Below are 23,031 nucleotides of genomic sequence, written 5' to 3' on the forward strand. Positions count from 1 at the left end.
CCCAGCCCTCCCAGCCCTTTGTTCCCGCACTGATTCACCTCTCCAGCAAGGATCTTGACGTAGCTGCTGCCCTTTTGCATTATTACCATGCCCCACCCTAATAATGATTTTATCATTTAAAGCTTTTCCCAACCACATTTTGTAGAAAGAAATATAAATAAAAAATAAGCACCGTCAGGCGGGTAAACATGCGCGAGGTGGGGCTGTCTCTCCACATGTCAGACACACCCGGCACAGAAACCAGAAACATGCCTTGAATTGGGCAGGTTAACATTTTTCTAGAAGTGACTTTTTTTCTAGTCCTATCTGATCACTCTGTCACGATGAGTAATGCAAAACATTCAATTTCTTGTGGGTTTGGTTCCAGTAGTTGCTAAAAGCAGCCAAGTACATGTTTGTTTCACAACGACTTCAAATCTTCACCAGTTATTTTAGCTCTGCTCGCAGCCCGCTCCTCAGCACGGGATTCTACCCGTTGCAGTTTTATGCAGGAAACCCAATGCCTCAAAAACATTTCTCTTTACGTCCTATCTTTATTTTCCCCCTTTCCTTGTTGGACAATTCTTGCCCTTCTCCAGGATGTACTTCTATTTACAAAGCAGCCCACCACCTCCCCAGGCACAGACTTGTGGAAACAGGTGCTCCTAAAAAACCCAGAGTGTTTGGCAGCTCCGTGACCTGACGGAGCTGTGTGCGTTAGCAAGACACAGTGTCTGCTGAGTTCTCCCCAGCTAATTAGAGGACCCGTATGGCAATGAATAGCCTTGACTATAAATACTTCCTGAAAGATCTCTAACAGAGTCAGAGGAAATGGGAAAAAAATGAGATGCAGCTATGGGGAAACTATTTCAGATGTTTCTTCTTTAAAGGACTGCTTGTGTTTTTTTTCCAACACGGCTGAGGGATGAGCTGCTGAATCCAAGATCTCCACCAACTTGAATACAAGTCTTATGGGACAATTACGCACATTACATTTGATTCTGTAGATATACCATCGAGAATAGTGCTTTGAGACTTGTCTGGATGTGAAATGTAGGACAAAAAGGTAAAACGTACAAAAATTTAAATACACTTCACTGTAGTGGCAACCGAGAAAAAATCACACCTAAACCAAAATTAAGCTCAGTAGCACTGCCAAGAGCACATTTTTACTTGAAGGCAGCAGCAAGACCTCCACCAACACCAGGGAGGCGGGTTTCACCTCAACGCTATGCTGCCCTTCTGGCCAAGAATTTTATGTTTATATTCACGAGGACTACTCCAAAAGTAACGTCTCCTGTTTCCATTATGTTGGCCCACAGCACTGGAGATGGATGTTGGTGGCATGGCAGTAAAGGCTGAACCTTCCCAACAATATTCCGTTAAGTGTTGCTGCTGTGTGACAGACGGCAGCAGGGGGGCAGTCTGACAAGACAGCGCCTGACGTGGAAGTAAAGCAAAGGTGTGGAACTGAATTCTTCCATACTGAAAAACTGGCAACCACTGACATGAATGTTTATGGACACCGAACAGTGGATGTGAGCACAGCGAGGCGGTAATTGGTGCATTTCAGCAGTGGCAACAGCAACGTGAAAAACAAATCATGTTCCAGACAGCCATGCACAGCTGCTGCACCACAAAATGAAGAGCATCTCGACCGTCTCATCCACACAAATTGACTGATGATGCTGACTATGCTGAAAAATAGTATTCTGTAGCTGAGAATTTGTTCTACCAAATAGTGTTATTCTGCTCTTTGTATCTGTTGTGGTTTCCATGGAAATAGTTAGGAGACATTCCTTTAGGAGGGACCTAGATTTTGGAAATCACAAAAGGCAGTTCAGCCTTTCTACCACTTTGCAGGAATCTGGCATCTAACTGTGGGTAGCAGGAGTCGGTGTTTTATAACAGGAGAAATAATGTTTCACTACTAGGCACTGCATCCAGTATTTACTAAGTGATATCAAATGAACAAATCACATATAAATTTACTGATACTTGCATATGTGTTGCTCATTTAGAATTAGCCACAAACAGTCACATAAAAGAATGCAAAGTGGGAGAGTAAGTTCTTCTGATTGTCCCTCTCTCCAAATTTAAAGCCATATAACAGCTCCAGACAGAACACTGTAAGAAATACCAGGACTGTAAATATTAGAGACAAAAAGAAAAATAACTCTTCTGCAAGTAAATGGAAACTTCCTTGAAAAGCTGTGATTTCCTATGAAGAGTCCACACATCATGGTGCAACATAATCTTGATTTAATAGCATAGCTGTTTTTATCCTTTGCCCTTGTAATAAAAGCTCATAGCAAATGTTACCATAACTTCAGCTGGATATATATTGCCAAAGCCTGCCATCTCCCTCTGACAACCACCACCAGTACCTCTGCAATAATCTGACGCACTCTCTCCCTCTGATGGCACACAAATTCACTCGTTGCATGAATTTTAATTAATACACTGGCATCTATCTCCCTGTGCTTTCAGGCATTTGCAGCCCCGCAGGGCACACCCATCATGCTATTCTGCATCTGCATGGGCTGCACTGTGATGTGAGGCAGCAGTGTTTACCAGTGCCTTTGGGGGGGGGCTAACTAGGTCTGTATATAGATCCGAAGGAGCAGGCTGCGATTCCTAGTTTAGTGAAAAACTTTGTACTGCAGCGTCCACATGTAACAAAACAGGACACTTCATTTAAAATCAGTTTAGCAAAAAGTTCCTGCTGCCCAAGATCAGCGTTGTCAAAGCATTAAACAATCTGCCTGGCCCAGAGTCTGCTGGCTGGCAATGTGCTACCCAAAAAAGGAACATTTTTGCATCTCAATAGACCTTCCAGTATCAACAAATCTTTAAACTAGAAAATCAGCTACTCTAAGGAAGAGCTGAAATAATGTCTGCATTGTACCACGCTGAGGTACATTTTTTTAATTCCCGTTTGCAAAACATACAGATTCACCGTAAGTACAGCTGCTGGAAACATTTTAATAAGAAAAATAAATTAAAGCTACTCGCAGAAGTGTACCAAGCCCCTGAGAAAGATTCAGTTACACACACACACAGCTTGGAAGCTCTCTTGGGGAGAAAGGTGCATCCCCTGTACATGTGTGCTTGCACACATGTAGAGCTCAAGCTATCACCACTGCACTATGTCCTGCTCCTCAAAGATTACAAGTGATTCAGTCTTTTAGCCATTAAAAAGAAAATAAATCCTACTCTAATTACTCCCATGAATAATCTACTGTAGCACAGAGCCTGGGGAGGGAACACAATCATCGTGCATTGAAGGAATGCAAGAAAGCAGCACATAAACAGATTACTGAACACACAAGCCTGAAAGACGCTTCAAGTAAATTCCAAAAGTTTAAATTATCATTAAAGAATTGTGTGGGCAATTGCAGATATACACCCTTTCCCCAGTTGATCTGTTTTGCCTTTGATATTTTATTAAATTGCAAATAAACGTAGTCATAAACTCAGTATGTAAAAACCTGCCTTGCAATATTAACCTCTATCTGTATGAAAAAAATGTGAAAAACATTATCTCCTCTTTCCCTTCCTCCAGTCATCATGAGAGAATTGAAAAATGAAAAGCACATGGTATTACTGCTACTGTTGAATCATTACAAATCATTCTTAATAAACAGAACCACTCTATAAATACTGAATAGCCAGCACAACCAAAGGGATGTGCTAATTTTTTTCAGTCCATTTCTCACAGTGTTTATTCACTGAGTAATCCCAAATTTTTGGCTTTCTCTGTGTCGATCTTTCAAAAGCACAAAATGAAGGTGTCTACTGTGATTTTATTACAGGTTTTGTTTCCTAGTCACCAGTTGTCCTGGGATACAGTATTTTGCATGAGAATTCATTATACGATACCACAAGTATGTATTGACTTAACCCCTTATTTATAGAAAGGCACAGATTTTAGCCTAGTAGTAACTATTCCTACCCACTATTTCACAGTAGAAAAACACATTTCCCCAAAAGTGCATAATCATGTGAGAGTTGACTAACAGTAGGGATTTTTTTTTATTATTTTTCCAAATGGGAAGGCTTTTTTCTGAACAGTTCCTAACTCTACTCAGTCCAAGCTCTACATCTCATAACTCTGTCTACAGAAAACTGAATCAAGAATAAAAACCACCAGCTAGATTTCTGTATTTTTCATGGATTCAGGGGAACAGTGGATGCTGATCTCAGTGGAAAAATGAATGTCACTCATAGATTCACACGCCCTCACCTTCCTCTCTCTTCTGTCCTCCAGATCATCCTTTATCTTCAACAAGTTTGAATTATCACTATTTTCCAATATTCAGTAATAGTGATGAAACATAATGATCTAGGGATTTTGTTCAGCTGATGTAGAAAATTAACTTCCTGTCTTGTTTCTTAAAAATTGCAATTGACAAAGGCAACTCATCCCATTTTGAAAGAAAAGCAAAAATGAAAATATTCTAAGTAAGGAAAGACCCAGACAACCACAGCCTTGGAACAATGGACTTCAAAGACCAAAGCTGTCAAAATTGTATACAAAGGCAATTCTTTTTTGAAAGGTGTCGGCATGGTTTTACTCGTCAGCGTAGACCTAACCAAGTAATAAATCCTTTTACTAACCATATAAAAGTTGCTTTGTTAACAAAATTTAAAAGTGCAAGGAATTAATTTATACACCCAGTTACCCACACATAAGAAAAGAAAAACCTACTTTTTTTTCTCCTGAAAACTATGCAAATGCGTATTTCTGAACTCCAAACTTTATATTTCTAAAAATCCAGAAGTGATAAAAATACTGATTTGAAGACAACTCAATCACTGTTTTTCTAAACAAACCGAACTTATTTTAAAGAAGTGCATAAGAAGCAGCCAGTGTGCAGTTTCCCCTGTTTAATTTACTTTTACTTAAACATTATAATATAATGGTCTTATTTACTGCATAAGATTTTAAGCTTGTCATCAAGCAAATTTTGATCTTTATAGAGATTTTTACATATACTACTTTTGCAGACCATAATTACTATCATAATCATCATTTACTACTAGGTAGTCAAAAAATAAATTATTTGTATTCTGATAATGCAAAATACAAATGGCTCCTCTGGCCAATACTTCTCTGCACTGCTAAGAACCACAGCAAGAATTGAACTCAGATGTAACTAGTGACATACGTACAGCACAAATTCCACTGCTAGTCAGATGTATTTATATATTTTTAGGTATATTTTTACATGGAGAAAAATATAGACCTGCCATTCACAATGAACGCACAACCAAGCAACAGGGAACCTGTCATTCTGTGACTGCTTCTCATACACTTAACATCTGATATCCGTAGCTATTCATGTTCTGCAAGGCACAAAGGACTGTGGTCATCCTAAACTGCATGCAGACTTTTAAGTGACAGACATATCATTTTATAATTAGAGTAACTGTAATATTTTAAGATTACTGACTTCATTTTCAAAGCGCTTTTATGACATGTGTGTACAGAAACAGACACGTACAACTTCAGCACACAAGGAATAGAACGTTTATCTTGCTTTTTATCTTCTTCTGACATGCTGCTCTCTTTACATGAAATATGGTTATAAATGTTCTCAGAAAAGATAATACAGAAGAAGAGCTGACCACCCCTTCCATTCCAGTGAGATTTGTCTGCCAGTTCCTAAAACTTCAGACAGGAAGCCCCCCAAGAAAACATACAGTGGTGACTCCAGGAGAAAGGCCCTTATTCGCCTTCCAGGTCCTCATTTTCAGAGCTCTTCTAACCTCAAATTTACCAATAGTGGAAAACATATACCTTGATAAAAGGGGAAGTTGGTAAGTTCTGCAATCACAGCTTTTTTTTTTTTTTAGTATGACAGAATACACCAAATTATTTGGTGTGATGAATATTCTCCCTGTTATCACCCAAGCTCCTTCCCTTTTCTTTTTTTTTTTTCCTCTTTTTGCTTCCAAGGTAACCATACAAGTGTCGAAATTGATATATAATTACGCTGTTTTACCAAAAAAAAAAAAGAGGTTACTTTTTATTAATATTTAAGTCAGTTTTCATGTTCTTACATATTTAATAATGTAAAATCTTGCTTAAGTGTGAACTGTCACATCACCTCAAAATCTAAGCGGTGATTAACAGTTTACATGAGGCCTTCTGGGGTTCTAAACCCTCGTTCTTCAAATGCATCATCAACCTGCACAACTAGCAGGAATGATTAAACAGAACTCAATCAGAGCTAAATAGCAAAAGTAGAAGCACTTGCTTACTAATACTACACCAATATATATATTGTTTGCTGCCAATAAATCAGAATGTTCACCTGTCAGCTTAAGTCTACAAGTTTGAATCTTTCAGTTTTCCCTTGATATTTACTTTTATTTTCCCATGCATTCACTCTGAATCCGAAGAAATCTTTGCATGCCTAATTAAACACAGCACACTTGCAATCACGAAAAAAAAAAAAAAAAGAAAGAAAGTAACAAAGAGAGCTTCCTACCCGCAGTAGGGACTGGGATTCATCCTTGGCCTTGCCATCCCCGGATCCAGGGTAGGGCTGGGTGAGCTGCCCGGCTTTCTCCGCTGCTCCGGCCGGCACTCCCTGCAGGAAGCCCTTGCTCTCCACAGCCAAGCCATACATGGGCCGTGCCAGATGGGCAGCTTCTACATTTGGACTATCCCTTAAAGGCTTTGGCTGCTCTTGGCCAACGGACACTGGGGTCAATAAGCCCAAACTGGTCTGTGTGTATGATGGGCTCCCTCTCAAAATGTCTGTTCCTCTCCAGGGCACGTTGCGAAGATCATCACCGGGACTGTCAGTCCAACCTTTCTCCTTAAGCACTTCCTTATCTTCTATCTTTTCCCTCTTGACTATGCTGTCAGACATGGGCTCCCCCATCTTGGGGTCTGGATTAATCAGACTGTAGACCTTGAGATCAATTTTTGGCTCTTCCTTGATAGCCGAAACACCGTGACTGTCCTCCCCATTGGCTGTAGTGACATCTGTCTCCTGACAGTGCACAGTGTTGAAGTGCTCGAGTAGGGACTGTGTGTCCACAGCCGTGAAGCTGCACTGACGGCACTTGTAGCAGTTGTGTACTCTCCTGGAAGAAAACGAGATGGGCATTAAAGTGTGTCCCCTCTCACCCTTCCTTCTTGCTGGTTTTACCTACCAAGACGAAGAAAATAAATAAACAGAATGAGTCTCTCTAATAAAGTAAGCGGGTTTGCTTTGTAGTCTGATACAGTAGGGAAAAATCTTGCTACCTCTCACACACTGCAACGGCTTCCTGTTGTTCACTCATACTTCACTGCATTATTCTAAACTTCACATAATTTTCACTAGGATTTGGGCTTTTTTTTTTCCCTTTCTTTGTTTGCCAGAATGTACTCAGCACTTTTCACTGTGGTAGAAATAATGAGTAATTTTTTTTTCCCAACCAAAATCAATTAGTTATAACAGGATAGTTTTCTTTTGAATTTTTTAAAAAAATACGCAGGATTAATATCAATATATGCTAGAAACTTCAAATGAATAAAGAATTCCTTTTCTTTCCAACTGTTCCAGATACTTTTGGTTAACAACGACCATTTTGAGTGGAACTCCAGTTAACTTAAGATAGGAATGCACCAAAGGCTGAAAGGTTGCACCCAGCAGATAACATTTATTTGTCCTCTGTGGATATTTCGAGGCAACTTTAAAAGATACAGCTTTAAAGTAAAAGCAGAATAGTTGGCTGTCTCAATACAAACTGTGTTTTCCTGTCAAATACAGAAATGCTTGGGTAAGACCTGTGGAGCAGTGTGGAATAACATGCCTTCCTGTTTTCATTCTAGAAGCCTATATAAAGTACAGTATTACTAAATTATGTAAAGCATATGTTGCTACATTAGAACAGCATGTTACTACTTTACCCTATCTATCAGATGAACAGTGCACTTTTTATGAGATATGTAACATTCTGTATAATGGTTTATGGCACAGAAGTGGCCCAAGCTCTTTGTCTGCATCAGGCCCTGCTACACCAGGCTCATACCTATCCTGGTTCCAATACCATCCCTGCCCTTCCTCAAAATGTAAACGATCTGCAAATGGATTCTCTCCGCAGACTCATTCACACATCCACACCCCGTGCACTCAAAAGCCACAATAATGTCTTTCGCCAGGCTAAAAACCGAGCCTTTCACTACCCACACAGAACAAAACTTGTGTAAGAAATGTGCTACTGCCCTGATAACTCAAATTGCTAGAATTCACTCTTTTGAGGCCAAATTCAGGTCTCAGTGAAGTCAATGGCAAAACTCTCATTAACTTCAGTAAAAGCAGGATTTAGCTCTCAGTGTATCTGTGGAACTAGAACGATAAACAAAATGTTCCTTTTTAAATATGATAGTTTAGAAGAGACAACTTGCCAAACTTACAGTGAAGCCCCTGTCTTCCTTCTTTCCTCTTGTCAAAAAAACCAAACCATATGTTATTTACACTGTCCGATTTTCTTTCAGTTGTGCCAGCATGCAGACATGAGCACACATTCAAATTAAAGCTTTTTTAGCACTTGTCCAATATCGGTTTTCTTTTTGTCATTTTCCATATTTATATTCATTTTAAGGGACTAGATGGGCTCACTCGCTTATGTGAAAAATAGTCAGCTATTCTCCATACACCCTTATGGCAACAAAATCTACTTGTGGGAAAGAAAGCTGTGGGTTCAAATCCTGTTCTGGCTGTGTTCCTCTTTTTTCATTCTAGTGTTTTATTAAAATTGGCTTGTCTCTCAGTGCGACACTAATATATTCTCTCTTGCAACTTAATTCTTCTCTAAACCAAGCCCAATTCTCTTCTCAACCAAAAAAGACGAGTGCTATCTGATCAAAACCATTTTACAAATACAAAAAGCCAAGTTTTAAGGAGGGTCAGCCCTGTAAAGGTGGGATACCATCAAAGAAGTCCAAGTTAGACAGAGGCTAGTTATCTGAAAAGCCAAGTTAAACAAGACACCATTTGGGGCTAATGGCTCAACCCCATATGTTCTCCATGTGAAAGTTTATCAGTCTTCCAGGAGGCTACTTAGCTCTAAGTGTCTCTTGTTTAACTTGGCTATTTCAATGCCTAGCCCCTCTCCTAGCTTAGCTCTCATCTACAGACATCAGACCTCCAAACAGCTCATTTTTTTCTGCCTAACTTGCCATTTTTTTCATTCTCCCCCCACGATTGCTAAATGGTTTTGATCAGGAGCAGTAAACACCAAGAGCAGCATCATTCTTACAAGGCCACAACTAAATGCAGAGTATTAGATACAGTTGGAATTGGATGGCTCAGACCCTGCTGTAATCACTTTTCTTAAATTAGGTTTGTTAATTTACAGACATTATAATTATTCAAGAAGAATCATAAAACATTTTGTAGTTTTTCTATGAAACTCTGACAAAAATTCGAGAAGACTTGGACTGATTTACATAGGTAGTAAACCAACAGGCTTTTTATTGCAGGACATATATGTCTGTAGCATGTATTAAAAGGTACTCTCTACCACTGCCATTATAGATCTTATTTTGCACATCCTGTATACTGTTTTACCCAAAATCTCCATAAAGCAAGTTAAAGTTTGGAAATGTCCAATCTAAGTCACAATCTAAAATAAAATAGCAACCAAAACATTTTTAGAACCAGAAACTCTTATCCTTTACCAGAAAAATGCATGAAAGGAAAAATGTTCTCATCTCTGATTTTTTTAACCTCACCCAATCAGCAGCAATCATGGAAACAAGTTGGCAATCTTTTATTTCTTCTTTTACCAGAACTGAAATCAAGTCAGTGTTTCTAAAGGCTCAGGTTACAAGTGGAGTTGCGCACAAAACTCCCCAAATCTAAGCAAAAAACTGTAAAGGTTCAAATTTGCCAAGTACACAATAAAGACCTTTCTGAGATATTGAATTGAAGTTTATAACTAAACCCTGCTTTTATCATCTGAAACTCTGAAATCAAGTACAATATAGTGTACTGGTATACTGCCAATCAACAGCCAGAGGAGAGGCATTTGATGAGAACCTCACTTTGGAAGAAAATTATGTAAATGAAGATGAAAACTGCATTCTCCTCTTCATGGTCTTGCTCATAAACCACTCCAGCAAGCTAAGAGCAGGTTCAAGCCATGAGCTGGTTACCAACTTGAATGTGGCACTGGGATGTCAATGACATAGCCTGCATTGATGCCACTTAGCATTATTATTTTCACTACCAAATAAATCAAATACTTGATTAATCATGGACATTAAAGCATTTATGGCCCAATACCAAGATTAAACATCAAGGAATTCCAGCCAAATCTTTGCTACTCTGTTACATTCTGATAACTTCACAAAATTCTGTCATTATTCACTTGTACTGAAAAACAGAAGTGTCTGGACTAACGTTCTCAGTCATATGTCTGATATTTGGGTGGTCATGTGCAGAGACAGGAGTTGGATTCAATGATTCTTAAGAGTCTCTTGCAATTCAGGATATTCTATGATTCTATTATATCTGAATTGAGTGCTACAAAATGAAAGGACTCTCCCTTGCAGAAGACTGAAGACAAGAGATTGCATGTCTCTTTTGATACATTTGTTATTCATATGAGATTTCTAACAGGCTATGTATGATATTCCTGACACTAGCCAGTTGTGAATTAAGTCTCGTTGACATACTTACAACTAGTCTGAAATATTGCAAAACACCATCCTCTACAAAACAATTTCTATTTTTTTTTTTAATTACCTGAAGATATGAAGACATTCCTATGCTCCAGGGCATACAAAATATTCTGGATGAAGGTCTGACTGCCATATCACTTCAAATTCTTTGCACATTTTGAATTTCATTATGAATATAATAATTGTGAGCAGTTCTTGGGAAGAAATGGGCTTGTAAAAAAGTCTGCTTTGGGGATGTGTGCTGCACTCATACTAGAGGGGACAGGAAAATAAATACAGGGGAGAAGAGCACAGAGTGAGAAAAGAAACTCAGTGGAGGGACAGAAAGGGAAGGAGAATGGGAAGAGCAGACAGCAAGGCTGAGATTAAAGGAGAGCAAAAGCTACTGGCAAGAGCAAACAAGTTCAGAGCAGTGAATTAAGGTGTTAGGAGTATGGAAAAGGTCCTCACAGCTGCTGCTGTAGTTTGACCAGTGAAGGCTCCCGCTCTGCCAGAAAGCAGGAGCTGCTGGGCCTCATTTCACACATCTGCCCTGGGTACTTTCTCATGGAGCCTAACAGCTCCACATTTCTACAGCCTGCACATCCCAGGCCCTTCTCCAGCTTCTGCTGCCTGCTGGTGCCAAGGTGACAGCAGCCATATTTCCCTGTTCTCAGCACACATCACTGGCACTGGGGCATGCATTCTTCACTGTGGCCTAACCCATACTCCTACATCTCCATTCACCTCTGAGAGGGACATATTGTTTCACATAACACTCTACAGAATTGCAATGTTTCATTTGCAAAAAGAATTTCTGTTTATTAGAAATGTGAGTCTACTCCCAAGCTCTTATCTCATTTGCAAGTCAACTTCTTTCTATCTTTTGTTGTTTACTGGATAACAGTCACCAGATTCTCTTTTTTAAAGAAGTTTAGAGCACTATTCAGCACAGCATTTGTAATTACCATCAGCACTGATCAAATGTTTTCTGTCAGACTTTTTTGACATTCAGGATTTTCAAGGAAAAACAAATATTTTTTGCAAAAATGAGAAACTGTACTGTTTTCCCACACTAAAATCAAAATCCCAAGCTTTAAAAAAAAGAAATCTGCAAGAAGTCTTTTTCGTTTTAAGAAAAAACTAAAAATTAGAAAACAATTATTTTGGAGCAAATGGGAAAATAATCTCTAAGCTGAGTTATCTGACATACAAAATTTCCCCACACAGTCTATATGATTTTTATCTAAACTACATGCACTGACATCTTTTAGCTCATCGGAACAGCAGACAGTTTTGAAAAAAAAAACAAAGCCTGAACTTCACAATGAACACACAGAATACCTGATACCTCAGAGAAATAATGGAAAATGAGTGGTAGCAGAATCAGTAGAAAATATAGGCCAACAAACCTTCTGGGGATTTGTTTGAGTAAGCACATTTTAGTGAGGTTTAAACACAAGTAAACTCAAGTGCAATGTGATTCATTAACTTCAAATTTAACTGAACAGCTCTCAAATAATCATGTCAAGAAAATACTGAATGAGCTCTAAATGTTAGCATACATTCTGGCAGAAAAAAAAATGGAAAGAACCACTTTTGCAAATTCTAACTGTTGCAAATTGTAACTGTTGCAAATACATGCAAAGGAATAATTTTAGGACACAGAAAAATATTAAACAAACACAGTGAAATTGTGTAAGTATGGCCAAAAGGAAACCCAATTTAAAAAGCAAAGCTCTGACAAAGCCTCAGAGAAAACCAGTTCTGTGTATGTCACATAATTCCCCATTACATAAGTTTACACATTTTATATGAATTCTTCAGTATAAAATCTGAATTAATCTGAAGTAATCCTTATTTCATAAAATACATGTAAAAATTTTCATTAAAATTTCATAAAATACAAAAAAGCAAAGGAAATGTGCATCGACTATATGTCAAAAAAAAGAAAAAATAATACTAAAAATAGAAGCTACAATGCATTAGAGGTTTCTCTATGCTTCAGTTTGGTATAGTAAAAACTATGAAAAATGAGGCATATAAAAGCAGTAAAATCCACTAGGTATTTGCTATTTCAGAGTATCTACCAAAAACTAAACTAACTTTGGTGATGAACAGAGGGAAAAAAAGAGCAGCAGTACACGCGGAAAAGAAACCAAACTTAAATTAAAAAGGAGATGGGAGGGCAGCTTAGCAGAAAGGGAAGGAAGCTGGCAGTTGTGGGGATTTTATGCTTTGCTTTGACTAAGCAACATCCTCAGAGTACTCAATAATGTGGTATATTGAAGGCTTAGAACTACACTGTTCAAGTGGTTTTTAAACAGAATAGGCTACTTTTAGACCAATAAGTTGAGATTCAAATGCTTAAACCCATTTCTTGATTTTCAGAAGAGCACATCACATAGCACTTCCCATTGACAACTGCAGGAGATATTTGTGTGGTGCTGAGCATTCAGGATGGAAAGAGTATCAGACTTACAGTTTTCAAAGTCATGGCTTCTCCTTTCCTTGGGAAAAAGGATTTTAACTAGGTGTGCTCATTAAAACTTAAATTAGCAGCTGCAGCAAAATAAAAATGTTTTTCAGTCAAAGAGCCATTTCAATCTTCCAGTTATTTAACCACTAAAAAAAGATCGTGCCATGCCCCAGCGGCGGACAAAGTGCTGCCTATGGAGTTCTACAGCACAGCTCAAAGCTGCTATAATAATGTTTGGAACTTAGATACCACTTTTCATCTTCAAAGCAGTTTACAAACATTAACTAATTAATCCGCACAACATCCCTGAGGCCCACTTGGATCAAAAATGGGGCACTGCATGCTGGGACCTGAATCCTCCGTGGGCCCTACCACCAAATTAAAGATGAGCAATCTGCTTTTTTTTTTTTTTTTTTTTTTTTTTTTTTTTTTAAATAGACTCCTGATGCATTGCCAACGCAGCCCTCTGTTGGGCAACATTTGGATGCCCCCAGCTTTAATCTCTATTAAAGTATCATGCCCCAGTCTGTCTTTGTTAATTTTGGATGTCTTGGAATCTATTAAACATGGCACGGTTTCTTGAGCTTTTAACAAAGCTTTAGCTTTGAAAATGCATCTTCTTTTGTCTTCATTTTAGCTGGCTTCCATGCAAAGATCTTTTAGATGAGACAGATACTGCCTTTCCGTTGTTGTTGACGCATTAGCCTTAACTATTAACATATTCAGCAGGATTTTCTAATATTTCACATCACTTTTGCAGCAGCACTGTTGCTTTTTAAAAAGTCTGGGAGCCAGCTCTTCCTCCAATATAAACTGGACTGCCAGTTTACAACAGCACAGGAACTGGCCCAAGAAGTTTAGTAGGGAGTTGGCTGCCATCATGACATTGTGTCAGACTGAGTCAGGAGACTGGCTGCATCCACCTCCAAATAGGAACATTAGCATTTAAAATAGATAGAATGACACTGTAAAGCAGCAATACAAAAATAAGCATCTGCAAAAGGATCTTGGAGGATGACATCAACAGACAAAAGAGCGTCTGCTCCCAGTGTGAAACTAACACCAAAACAGCAGTGGAATGCTCTTAAACTCATTATTGCATTGCTGGACTTGGGAATGGAAAATACTACAAAAAGGTAGTACATTGAAGCACTGTTACGAAGCATGAAAGGATTCACAGTCTATCTTGGAAAGTAAAGCCATTTGTGTTCCCCTAATGAATGAAGATGCCAGCTTTCTGGTAAAAAGCCTAAAATAAAATAGTACCTAACAGACTCTGGGTGGAAAATAGTTGACCAAACCTCAAATATGCTAGAACTTCAACATCTATACACAAATCTAAATCTCCCTCTTCACTGCGCAGGTTTGAATGTATAATTAAAGCCACAGACTGAGCTGAAGATTTTCCAAAACGAAGTGGATGTTGGATCGGACCCTGGCTATAAAGATTTATATCTAGGCACATTCCTATTTTCATTTCCAGCTTCCTCAGTTTTGGGGATCTGTGACATTTAAATAAGGACCTAGGGTGGCTGTGTGCTTGATTCCTATTAGTAATTACTTTAAACTTCACTGTACCTGTAGTGTCGGGAAATCTCTTCTTCCACCTGGGTGGTAAAGTCACATTTGGTACATGAGTGTTCTTTGTTCTCTTTGAGAGTCAGCGGCCCATCTGCACCTTGCAGGGTATTTGTTTCAGGTTTGACATCAGACACTTGGGCTTCATGTGCATTCTCATAGTGAAGCAGGAGAACATCTACGTCAGGAGTGGAGAATGAGCACTGATGGCACTGGTGTTTGACTCTAGAGCTTCCTGTCACCCCTGGAGACAGGTGCAAAAGCAAGAGAGCACAGTGGGAACAATTACTTTTTCTGCAAGCAAATGGATAAGTAATTTCTCCAAGGTGCTTTTCTGGGCTGCAGAGGCCTCGGGGACAGAACTGACAGTGCTTAATGGTACACTTATGAATGTTGTGTAGCTGCTGATAGTGACGAAGAAGTGGGCCCACCACTATTACATCTGGGCCGTGGCTCTTCGAGTACCTAAAGTCACAGAACTGACAGTTGTAGCTTGTCACCATGCTGTCCTCTGCTCCTTTGCTAGTCAAGTCTTTCTTTTTTGCCACACTCGCACCCTTTTCTGTCTTTGTCACTAACTCCCCATCTGCATTTTTGGCTAGATCATTCTGGTTAATGACAGATCCCCTAGAAAGCTTATCATTCATATCTGGGTGATGGCTTCCTGACTGGCTTCCCCCATGCTGTTTGCTGTAATGTTCTAATAGTTTCAATGAGCTGGACGACTCACAGCTGAAACTGCAAAATTTACACCAGTAGTAACTGGTTGTATCGGTACCATTTTGTCTAGCGGAATCTATTGGCTTGATGGGCACCGAATATCCAACTGGTGTATCATCTCCTGCTTTTACAGTGATTCTGTCTTGCCACTTCCCCAAGTCTCCAGAATCACATGGTCGAAGAGTAGGACTGGATTTATTGGAGTTTTTCTCTGAAGTTTTACCAGAATCAGAGGAGGGAAGGGCTGCTTTCATTTTGTTTGGGTGAGTCTGTAGGAAGTGTTGCTCTAGTTCAGTGGACGAGTTGCCCATGTAGGTGAAATTGCAGAATTTGCAGCGGAAGTACTTGGTGTTGCCTTGGCAATCTGGAGTTTTCCGCCCAATTCCAATAAAGGTTCCACCTAAAGTAACCTGTGAATGAAGAATAAGGTCACGTTAACACCGCTGTAGATACACTCACACAGCAATGAAGCAAAAAAAAGAAAAAGAAAAGCAATAAATTCATAAGCCTAAAAATTAAACAAGGACACCATCATTTGCATTTGTGTGCTTGCACTAACATAATGTCATACTCTCGTGTATTTAGCATCTGCTGATGAAAATTATGTTTTGCACAGCTGAATTCCACATGAATACTAAGCACTTGGAGAAACTGGGGCACAAATCTGCAACATGATCTGAATTCAGATTTCTCCAAGAGAAGGAGGCTTCCTTCACTAATTCACTAAGTTATGTTATTGACAGAAGACTCAACAGTCAGCTCCCAAATTTCTATACTCTTTACAGAAGACTTAGCTGAGAGTTTCTATCAGGTGTGGAACAGAAGTATGAGCTCTCAGTCTTCTTCTTTCAATACTCTTGCATTTTTTTATGACATTCATGCTTAAATGCCCATGAGAATTGCATCCTAAACTGAATTTAAAAGAGTGAAGTCATTCTGTTTGGGTCAGAGCATGACCAATCCTTCTAAAAAACATTTCTGTAAGAGTATCCAGTATCTGCCAGCATGCCTTTAAACAAAGCTAAAGCGACTGATGTCTGAAATGAAAGGTGGTTTTCTCAAAGATTACTCAGTGCAGACATTCTCCAAGGAAATCTTCTCATACACAGAGCCCAATTTAGTTAAACAAGGATGGAAAAGATACACTAGAAAAATGGCATGTCTCAAAGAAAAAACTTAACACACCCAAGTCTATGACATCACTAATTAAAAAATAAGATAGGTCTACTTAACTACTCTCATGATCTCTGAGCAACATGGTCTGCAGGAAGGAAGCAAGGCTTGCAGAGTTTACACTGCTGTGCCGCATGTTCTCAGAGCAGGCAGTCCTGCCCTTCCCAGGAGTGCACCACACCTGCCCAGTGACATCAGGGGAGATTTGCTGCTCCCATACAACTGGTTTGGAGGCCAAAAAACAATCTACTGGCCAGTGTCACCACTGCTCTACTTATTTTCCTCAACAGCCAGCAATGTACAGTATCCAGAAAATAATTTCTCTTCACACCCAAAATCCACAGCCAACTACTCCTTTGCCATCAGCCAGACTACGCTGCTCTATCGAGGACATAGCTGGAAGCTTCCGAGTACCACAACCTCAACTCTTCTACTCAAAGAGATGCCTTAAAGGCAAAATAAAATTTCTATAAAATTTCCACAAAGGGTCAGATTTTCATCCTCCCTACCAGTAAGTGTATTACTACATTTCTGCAGGATTCAGTTGTGATGCATTAGGCGAATGGTGTAGTTATTTTTCTTCTTGTCCTCAACAGCTGTGCCACAAGGAAAGCATGTGATCGCCGTTCATTCAGTATCACACCATACGGAAAGACTCAGACATACAGAGCATGAAATGTAAACATTTTTAAACGCATGTACTATAAATGCCTTTTAGCCATTTAGCTCAGAAAATAAGACGCTATTCTTTGTGTCCCATCAGAACTGAACACCAAAATAGTGAGTCAGTCAGCTGCTAAACTGTGTATAATAAGCTGCTATGCAGCCTCTGATTCACTTTTTTTTAATAAAGAAAGCACAATTCCCATATGTTGGTCAAGGCTTTTTCTTAAATAAACCGAAAATTGCTTTCTGTTTGTTTAGGAAACATATCTTAATAGGCAATGGAGAGCTGGAGAGCCCAATAGCTAGAATGTGACTGCAATAATATTTTTACTTGAACTAGGACTCCAACTTCTGATAACAAGTCATGAATTTGATTTTGAAAATGTTCCGTGGAACATTTGCACTGCATAAGTTACCTTGTTTTATTCATTTTATGCCTAAAAAGAACTAGAGACAAAACCATACTGAGCCTGAACCACTGACAACAGTGGAATTTGGGCTTGCTCCATACTACTCTGGCACTTGAGGTCTCTATCCACCACACTGTTTCAACGTTCAAAGTCTCAATGTTGTTGAAAGACAACTTAAAGAATGCACGGCAAACAGAAAACAACAGCAGTTCTCTGAGTGACTGCTTTAGTTGCAAGGTGATCTGGTTTTGCTCATTTAATTAGTTATACATATGTTTGTTTGATGCACGCATAGAACTCTGGCTAAAACGCTTTACCTTAAGTGGTTCTAATGAGAAAATACATTCATTACTCTTAGTTGTCCATTCATAGAGCCTACAGATAGCAAATGTATTTTACAGACACTCAGTAGACATTAACTGGAAATCGTGAGTGACAATAATCCCTGCTGCTGCTCATTGCTAATTACTTTTATTTATGAATGCTAGAAAAATAATTATCAGTGCAGCATTTTGTACAATGGACTGTAAATCATGGCATTCTTGTAGCTTCTGGTAATCCTTCTTAGTGGCTGACATAGGAGATTTGTGTCCTTTGCTCATACATCCTTCTCTTCACCAGAAGAGGATAAAACTGAACAAAGTACTCACATAACTATTCCGGTTTAGCTACTGCAGCGGCAGAGGGGAACACCACATTTTTCACAGCAGTAGAATGTAACTGATTACCCGTTATTGGGCTGGCATTTCTGTGACTACTCTGCCACAATTCAAAATAATGTGTCCTAGGAGAAGAGCATGTACGTGAAAGGCAACACAGGGTCATTAATGTTATTACATTCAAAATACGTTTTTCATGAATAACAAAACCTACTTAAAGCTTTCTTGGGGATCATCAGGTAAAAAGATGAAAGAAAACTGGCTCCCACACAACGAGTTGGAAGAAGCACTTGATAGAGATGGTATGAACTGAAGCTGTTTCAGCTTTTAGCCAGCCGAATCTGGATGAAGCCTACACTTATGCCAAACTGTGGATTCATGCATTCTGCTCAAGTCTTGGCTTGGCTTTCAGACTTTTCAGTTATGTGACTAAGGGCATCAAACTCCTTAGAACACCAAACTCACAGAATCACAGAATCGTAGGGGTTGGAATGGACCTCCAGAGATCATCAAGTCCAACCCTCCTGCTTCCTCTGGTCTTACCCAGAAAGAGGAAAAATGAAAGACAGAGAAAGACGAAGGGGGAAATGAAATATGTATGTTTACTTTATAATTCAATATTCACATTTGTATGTGATATCAGAAGTGATTATACCTAGTATTTACTCTCATATTTTATTCTGATTCCAGCAAAACCTAGTCACCTGCTTTGCCCTCACAATTCTATTTTTTTCACTGGACACTTCTCCCCAAAATAAAGCAGAAGAAACCAAACAAAAGCAATACCAAAACTCTGCAATCCCAAAGTGCCAGCTCACATAGTTTTAAGAGCCACAAACGCAGGTAGAACTTGCGCTGGAAATGTAAGACCACCTCCAAGTCAACAACTGCTTCAGTAAACACAGCTAAGTCATAATTTGGATTTTAGAGGGAATCTAATACGCAACGTATCTATAAGGGCAGGGGACGCCTGGTTAGTTCTTTCCTTCACTGTCACTTTCTTGTGAGATCTTGAGATTATCATTTATCCTGTAGCACCCCAATTATGGGAATATAGACGGCATTATCATATCACACAGACAAAAGGGGCTATTTAAGATAGGTTTTCCATTATTGTATTTGAGATGGCTGCACTGATATTATTCCAAAATTGATCTTCAAGGTCGTGTCCCAGTTAGGAATTAAACTGAAATATATTTCACAAAAGCACTCCCTGAAACTCGAAACTCCTAATTGTTCAATTCATCTATTAATGTGGAAAACTGTAAAATTTCGAAAGTTTGACATTAGATTTACTGCAAGGATTGAAGCTTGTGTGTTCATGCAATTAAGCTACCTCCTCAACACCACGCATATTTCTTAAAAAAGCCAGAAAGAAAAGATAACATAACAATTGACAATATTTCAAAACATATTTTCTACAACGTGTTGGCAAGTACTTCAACAACAGTATAATTGCACTATATGTTTCCAACAGATATGTCTGTATTACCTTAATTATACAGACCAAAAACAATGATTTAATGGAATTGATGTCTTTGGGCACAGAAAAGTATTTTCACTTTTGCCTTTTTTAAAAATGTTGCTTCGTATTTGATCTGACCTTGATCCAAATGCTACCCTCTCTCTTTTCCCACCTCCTTTTTGAAGTTCAGTCCTCAATTTTACTATGTCAAGGGAGTTTAAAAATATTTTTCTGTTTACAATAGAAAATAGAAAAACTGTAGAAAATAACATAAAAAATACCAAGACAACACTGGCCAGCTCCTGTAAACATGCTTCATGAAGAAAACACCACCAGGAGAAACTAGGAAAGCAGCAGCTTATATCCACACGGGAGATTCAACCATAGGACTTACTTGCACAGGAAAAGCTGTCTCTGGCCCCTGGTATCTGCTGCAAATTATTTGAAACTACAGCAACCATCTGCACTGGAACAGCAAATGATAACAAAACATCTTTTTTGATTACCTGGCTTACCTCTTTGGTTAATGAGGAGGTGAAAGGCTCAAGATCCCTTACCAATCTCCTGAGCCATCCAGTCTGCCTTTGCCAATTACTCTTAATCTTCTAATCCCAAAATATTTTCTAATGTTCTTGTTTATGCATTTGCTTTGTGCAATACAGCATCCAGAACATTTTAACCATCCCACATTTATGAAGTTCTTCATGTTATGCAGGCCAGAACAGATTCCTGGCTTTCATGCAAGTTTGTGTAACACCACCCAGCTCTCTAACCTCCAACACGGAGAACTCACTCACTCTCACTCTCTCTCTCTGCATGTAAAATAGGATAATCTTCAGAGCACATCCACTCAAAAACTATTTACCATACTGTGATTAATTTACTTTTAGATAGAACTATGTTGCATAAGTGAGGCAAAGACTCAGGGCAAATTTCTAGCTTTCTGGGCTATTCCTATTTACCAAAACAAGAAAGCACAGTATTGGGTCATACTCAAGGAAGGTCAACTCTTTGAAGGAGTAGATAAGAGCGGGACAAGGGGAAATGGTTTTGAGTTGAGGGAGAGAAGATTTGGGTTGGATGTCGGGGGGGGTTCTTTGCACAGAGGGTGGTGGGGTGCTGGAGCGGGCTGCCCGGGGGGGCGGTTGTGGATGCCCCTGGAGGTGTTCAAGGCCAGACTGGATGGGCCCTGGGCAGCCTGGTCTGGTATTAAATGCAGAATTCTGTGATTCATTTAAAATCAGTATTTTCTTCTCAATATCTATTCTGATGTCATTAAAGCCAGTATGGCTTTGTGATATTAGAATTTTAAGTTGCAGATCAGGGTATTTTTACAACAAGGACTGTACATGAACAGTAATAGGACTTAATTTAAGGTCAGAAGATCAGATGTACAAGAACAATAAAGGAACAATAAATCAAGACTTTAATTTACTAACCAGTGCTAGCAGACTAACAACTAGCAAATAAAAGAAACCACCACTTTTTTAATTCTCTCTCTGAATAAATAAAAGTACCAGAAAGTTCCCTGGCTACTGTAAATTCCCTCAGCCTGTCAAACTTAGAGGCTAACTTAGACTGATTTACACTAGAAGAAAACCTAGATACTTCCCTTTTTTTTCCCCCCCAACTTTAATTTTTAGCTCTCATTTCTGTGAGCGACTTCAGCCGTTTGTATATCTAAATATCTCTATGACCCCTGCTAGTCTCACCAACTTTCTTCACTAACCAGTTTTCAGCACTACCAGATATCCCTGGCATAAAAATTAATATTAATACACACACAACTTTGCTCTGAAGGCTGTGATTACTGTGATTATACATTGCATCAGCTGCTCCAAGGAAACTGCCCATCTGAATGCTCATTTGAAGGCAGACTGCTTCCAACTGAAAGAAGTACATCTCTGTCACAGATTTAGTGAATACCCACAAGTACATACGTATAAATGTACATACATTTGCTTTACCACCACCTACTTCTCCACCTGTCACCATTTCTTAAAGCACATGTGTGTATGGTTTAAGAAAGCTCACTGACTCTTGGGTTTAAGAGGTATGAGTAAAGGTGCAAGGCAGTCTCCAAGCCTATCATGACCCAGAAGGGAGACTCAAACAGGTATGCACATTTGCAGGTACAACACTCACATCTTCTCCAGAGAGAGTTCTCAGTGCTATGGCCTATTCTAGCACTGCCTGCAAGATTATTCCAAGAAATTAGCACATGTAATATACCGCAACAGTTGGTCAGTTTGTTCACATTTAACTCCAGATTCATGGACAATTCTGCTCAAGTTGATAAGAACAACAACATAAAACTTGAATACATTTCTTTATGCATGTGAGCACAAAGAATTCCCAGAAATGTCTTCATTTACTCACATCAAACAGTTATGTATCCATGGCATCTTAAAGAAAGTCCATTTGAAGACAAAATTGAACTACAAGGATTACTTTGTAACTAATAACTGAACCTAATGCCCTCTGTCTGGATTTTCACCACATCTATAAGACTCAGTTTGTCAAACCCGCTACAGGAGGCAGAGAAAACCTTACACATGAGAAGTGGTGCTGACTACACCTGTACCTCTAGCTTTTTTAGTCTTACCTTCACAGCTTCACATTTAATCAAACTGCTAACGTAAGAGCAGAGGATAAAAATCAGAAACTACTAGTAATAAAACCACTGGTTCTCATTCATCTGAATCCTAGTTAGGCCAGACTTCAATTCCAAGCTGTTTTACCAGTCACACACTTACTTCTAATGTAAGAGTAGAAGAGGTGCCGGATTTAATATATTAAACTCCAGAAAAGTAAAAATCACATGTGTATAACTTCGTGTATGCACATGAAGTTCACCATGTATTTTTAAAGACAATATAATGAACTTTATATTCCATGCACTGGAACTTTTGCCACTTCGTAGGATGCTGAGCAGCCTGGTAGATGAACATCCAAACATTCTGTAAGTAGCTATGGAAAAATCGTTACCTCAGTTATATAGGACACAGGATCACACTGAGTAGTATGTGACAACACTTATACTATCAGATATCTAGCGTTTGAAAAGAAAAAATTTGCCACCAATCTCTTATTGGTCAGTGAGATAGCAATTAGCCAATGTAATGCACTCTATATTTTTTGTCCTCTCAGGACTCACAATGAGGAAATTTCTGGATAAGTTTTATTAATTCATAACTTTTCTGAAATTTCTCTTGTCTTATAAGGCACAAGCA

The 23,031-nt window shown here is 38.9% G+C and overlaps 1 protein-coding gene across 4 annotated transcripts in view; it reads right to left on the reverse strand.

Annotated features, from left to right (window-relative positions):
- TRPS1 (transcriptional repressor GATA binding 1) overlaps positions 1-23,031 on the reverse strand; it is a 210,658-nt gene that overhangs the window by 141,722 nt on the left and 45,905 nt on the right. For 3 of the 4 annotated variants that reach the window (XM_042869970.1, XM_042869971.1, XM_042869969.1), the window contains exons 3-4: positions 14,706-15,835; positions 6,477-7,080 (exon numbers count right to left, since the gene is read on the reverse strand). In XM_042869970.1, the coding sequence (XP_042725904.1) occupies positions 6,477-7,080; positions 14,706-15,835 (1,734 nt within the window). The remainder of the gene's footprint in view (positions 1-6,476; positions 7,081-14,705; positions 15,836-23,031) is intronic. The other variant, XM_042869972.1, reaches the window with a different exon arrangement.

Source organism: Lagopus leucura, unplaced genomic scaffold, assembly GCF_019238085.1.
Source record: "Lagopus leucura isolate 7727_CA_CO unplaced genomic scaffold, USGS_WTPT01 Super-Scaffold_100002, whole genome shotgun sequence".
In the NCBI taxonomy this organism is placed as follows: Eukaryota; Metazoa; Chordata; class Aves; order Galliformes; family Phasianidae; genus Lagopus; species Lagopus leucura.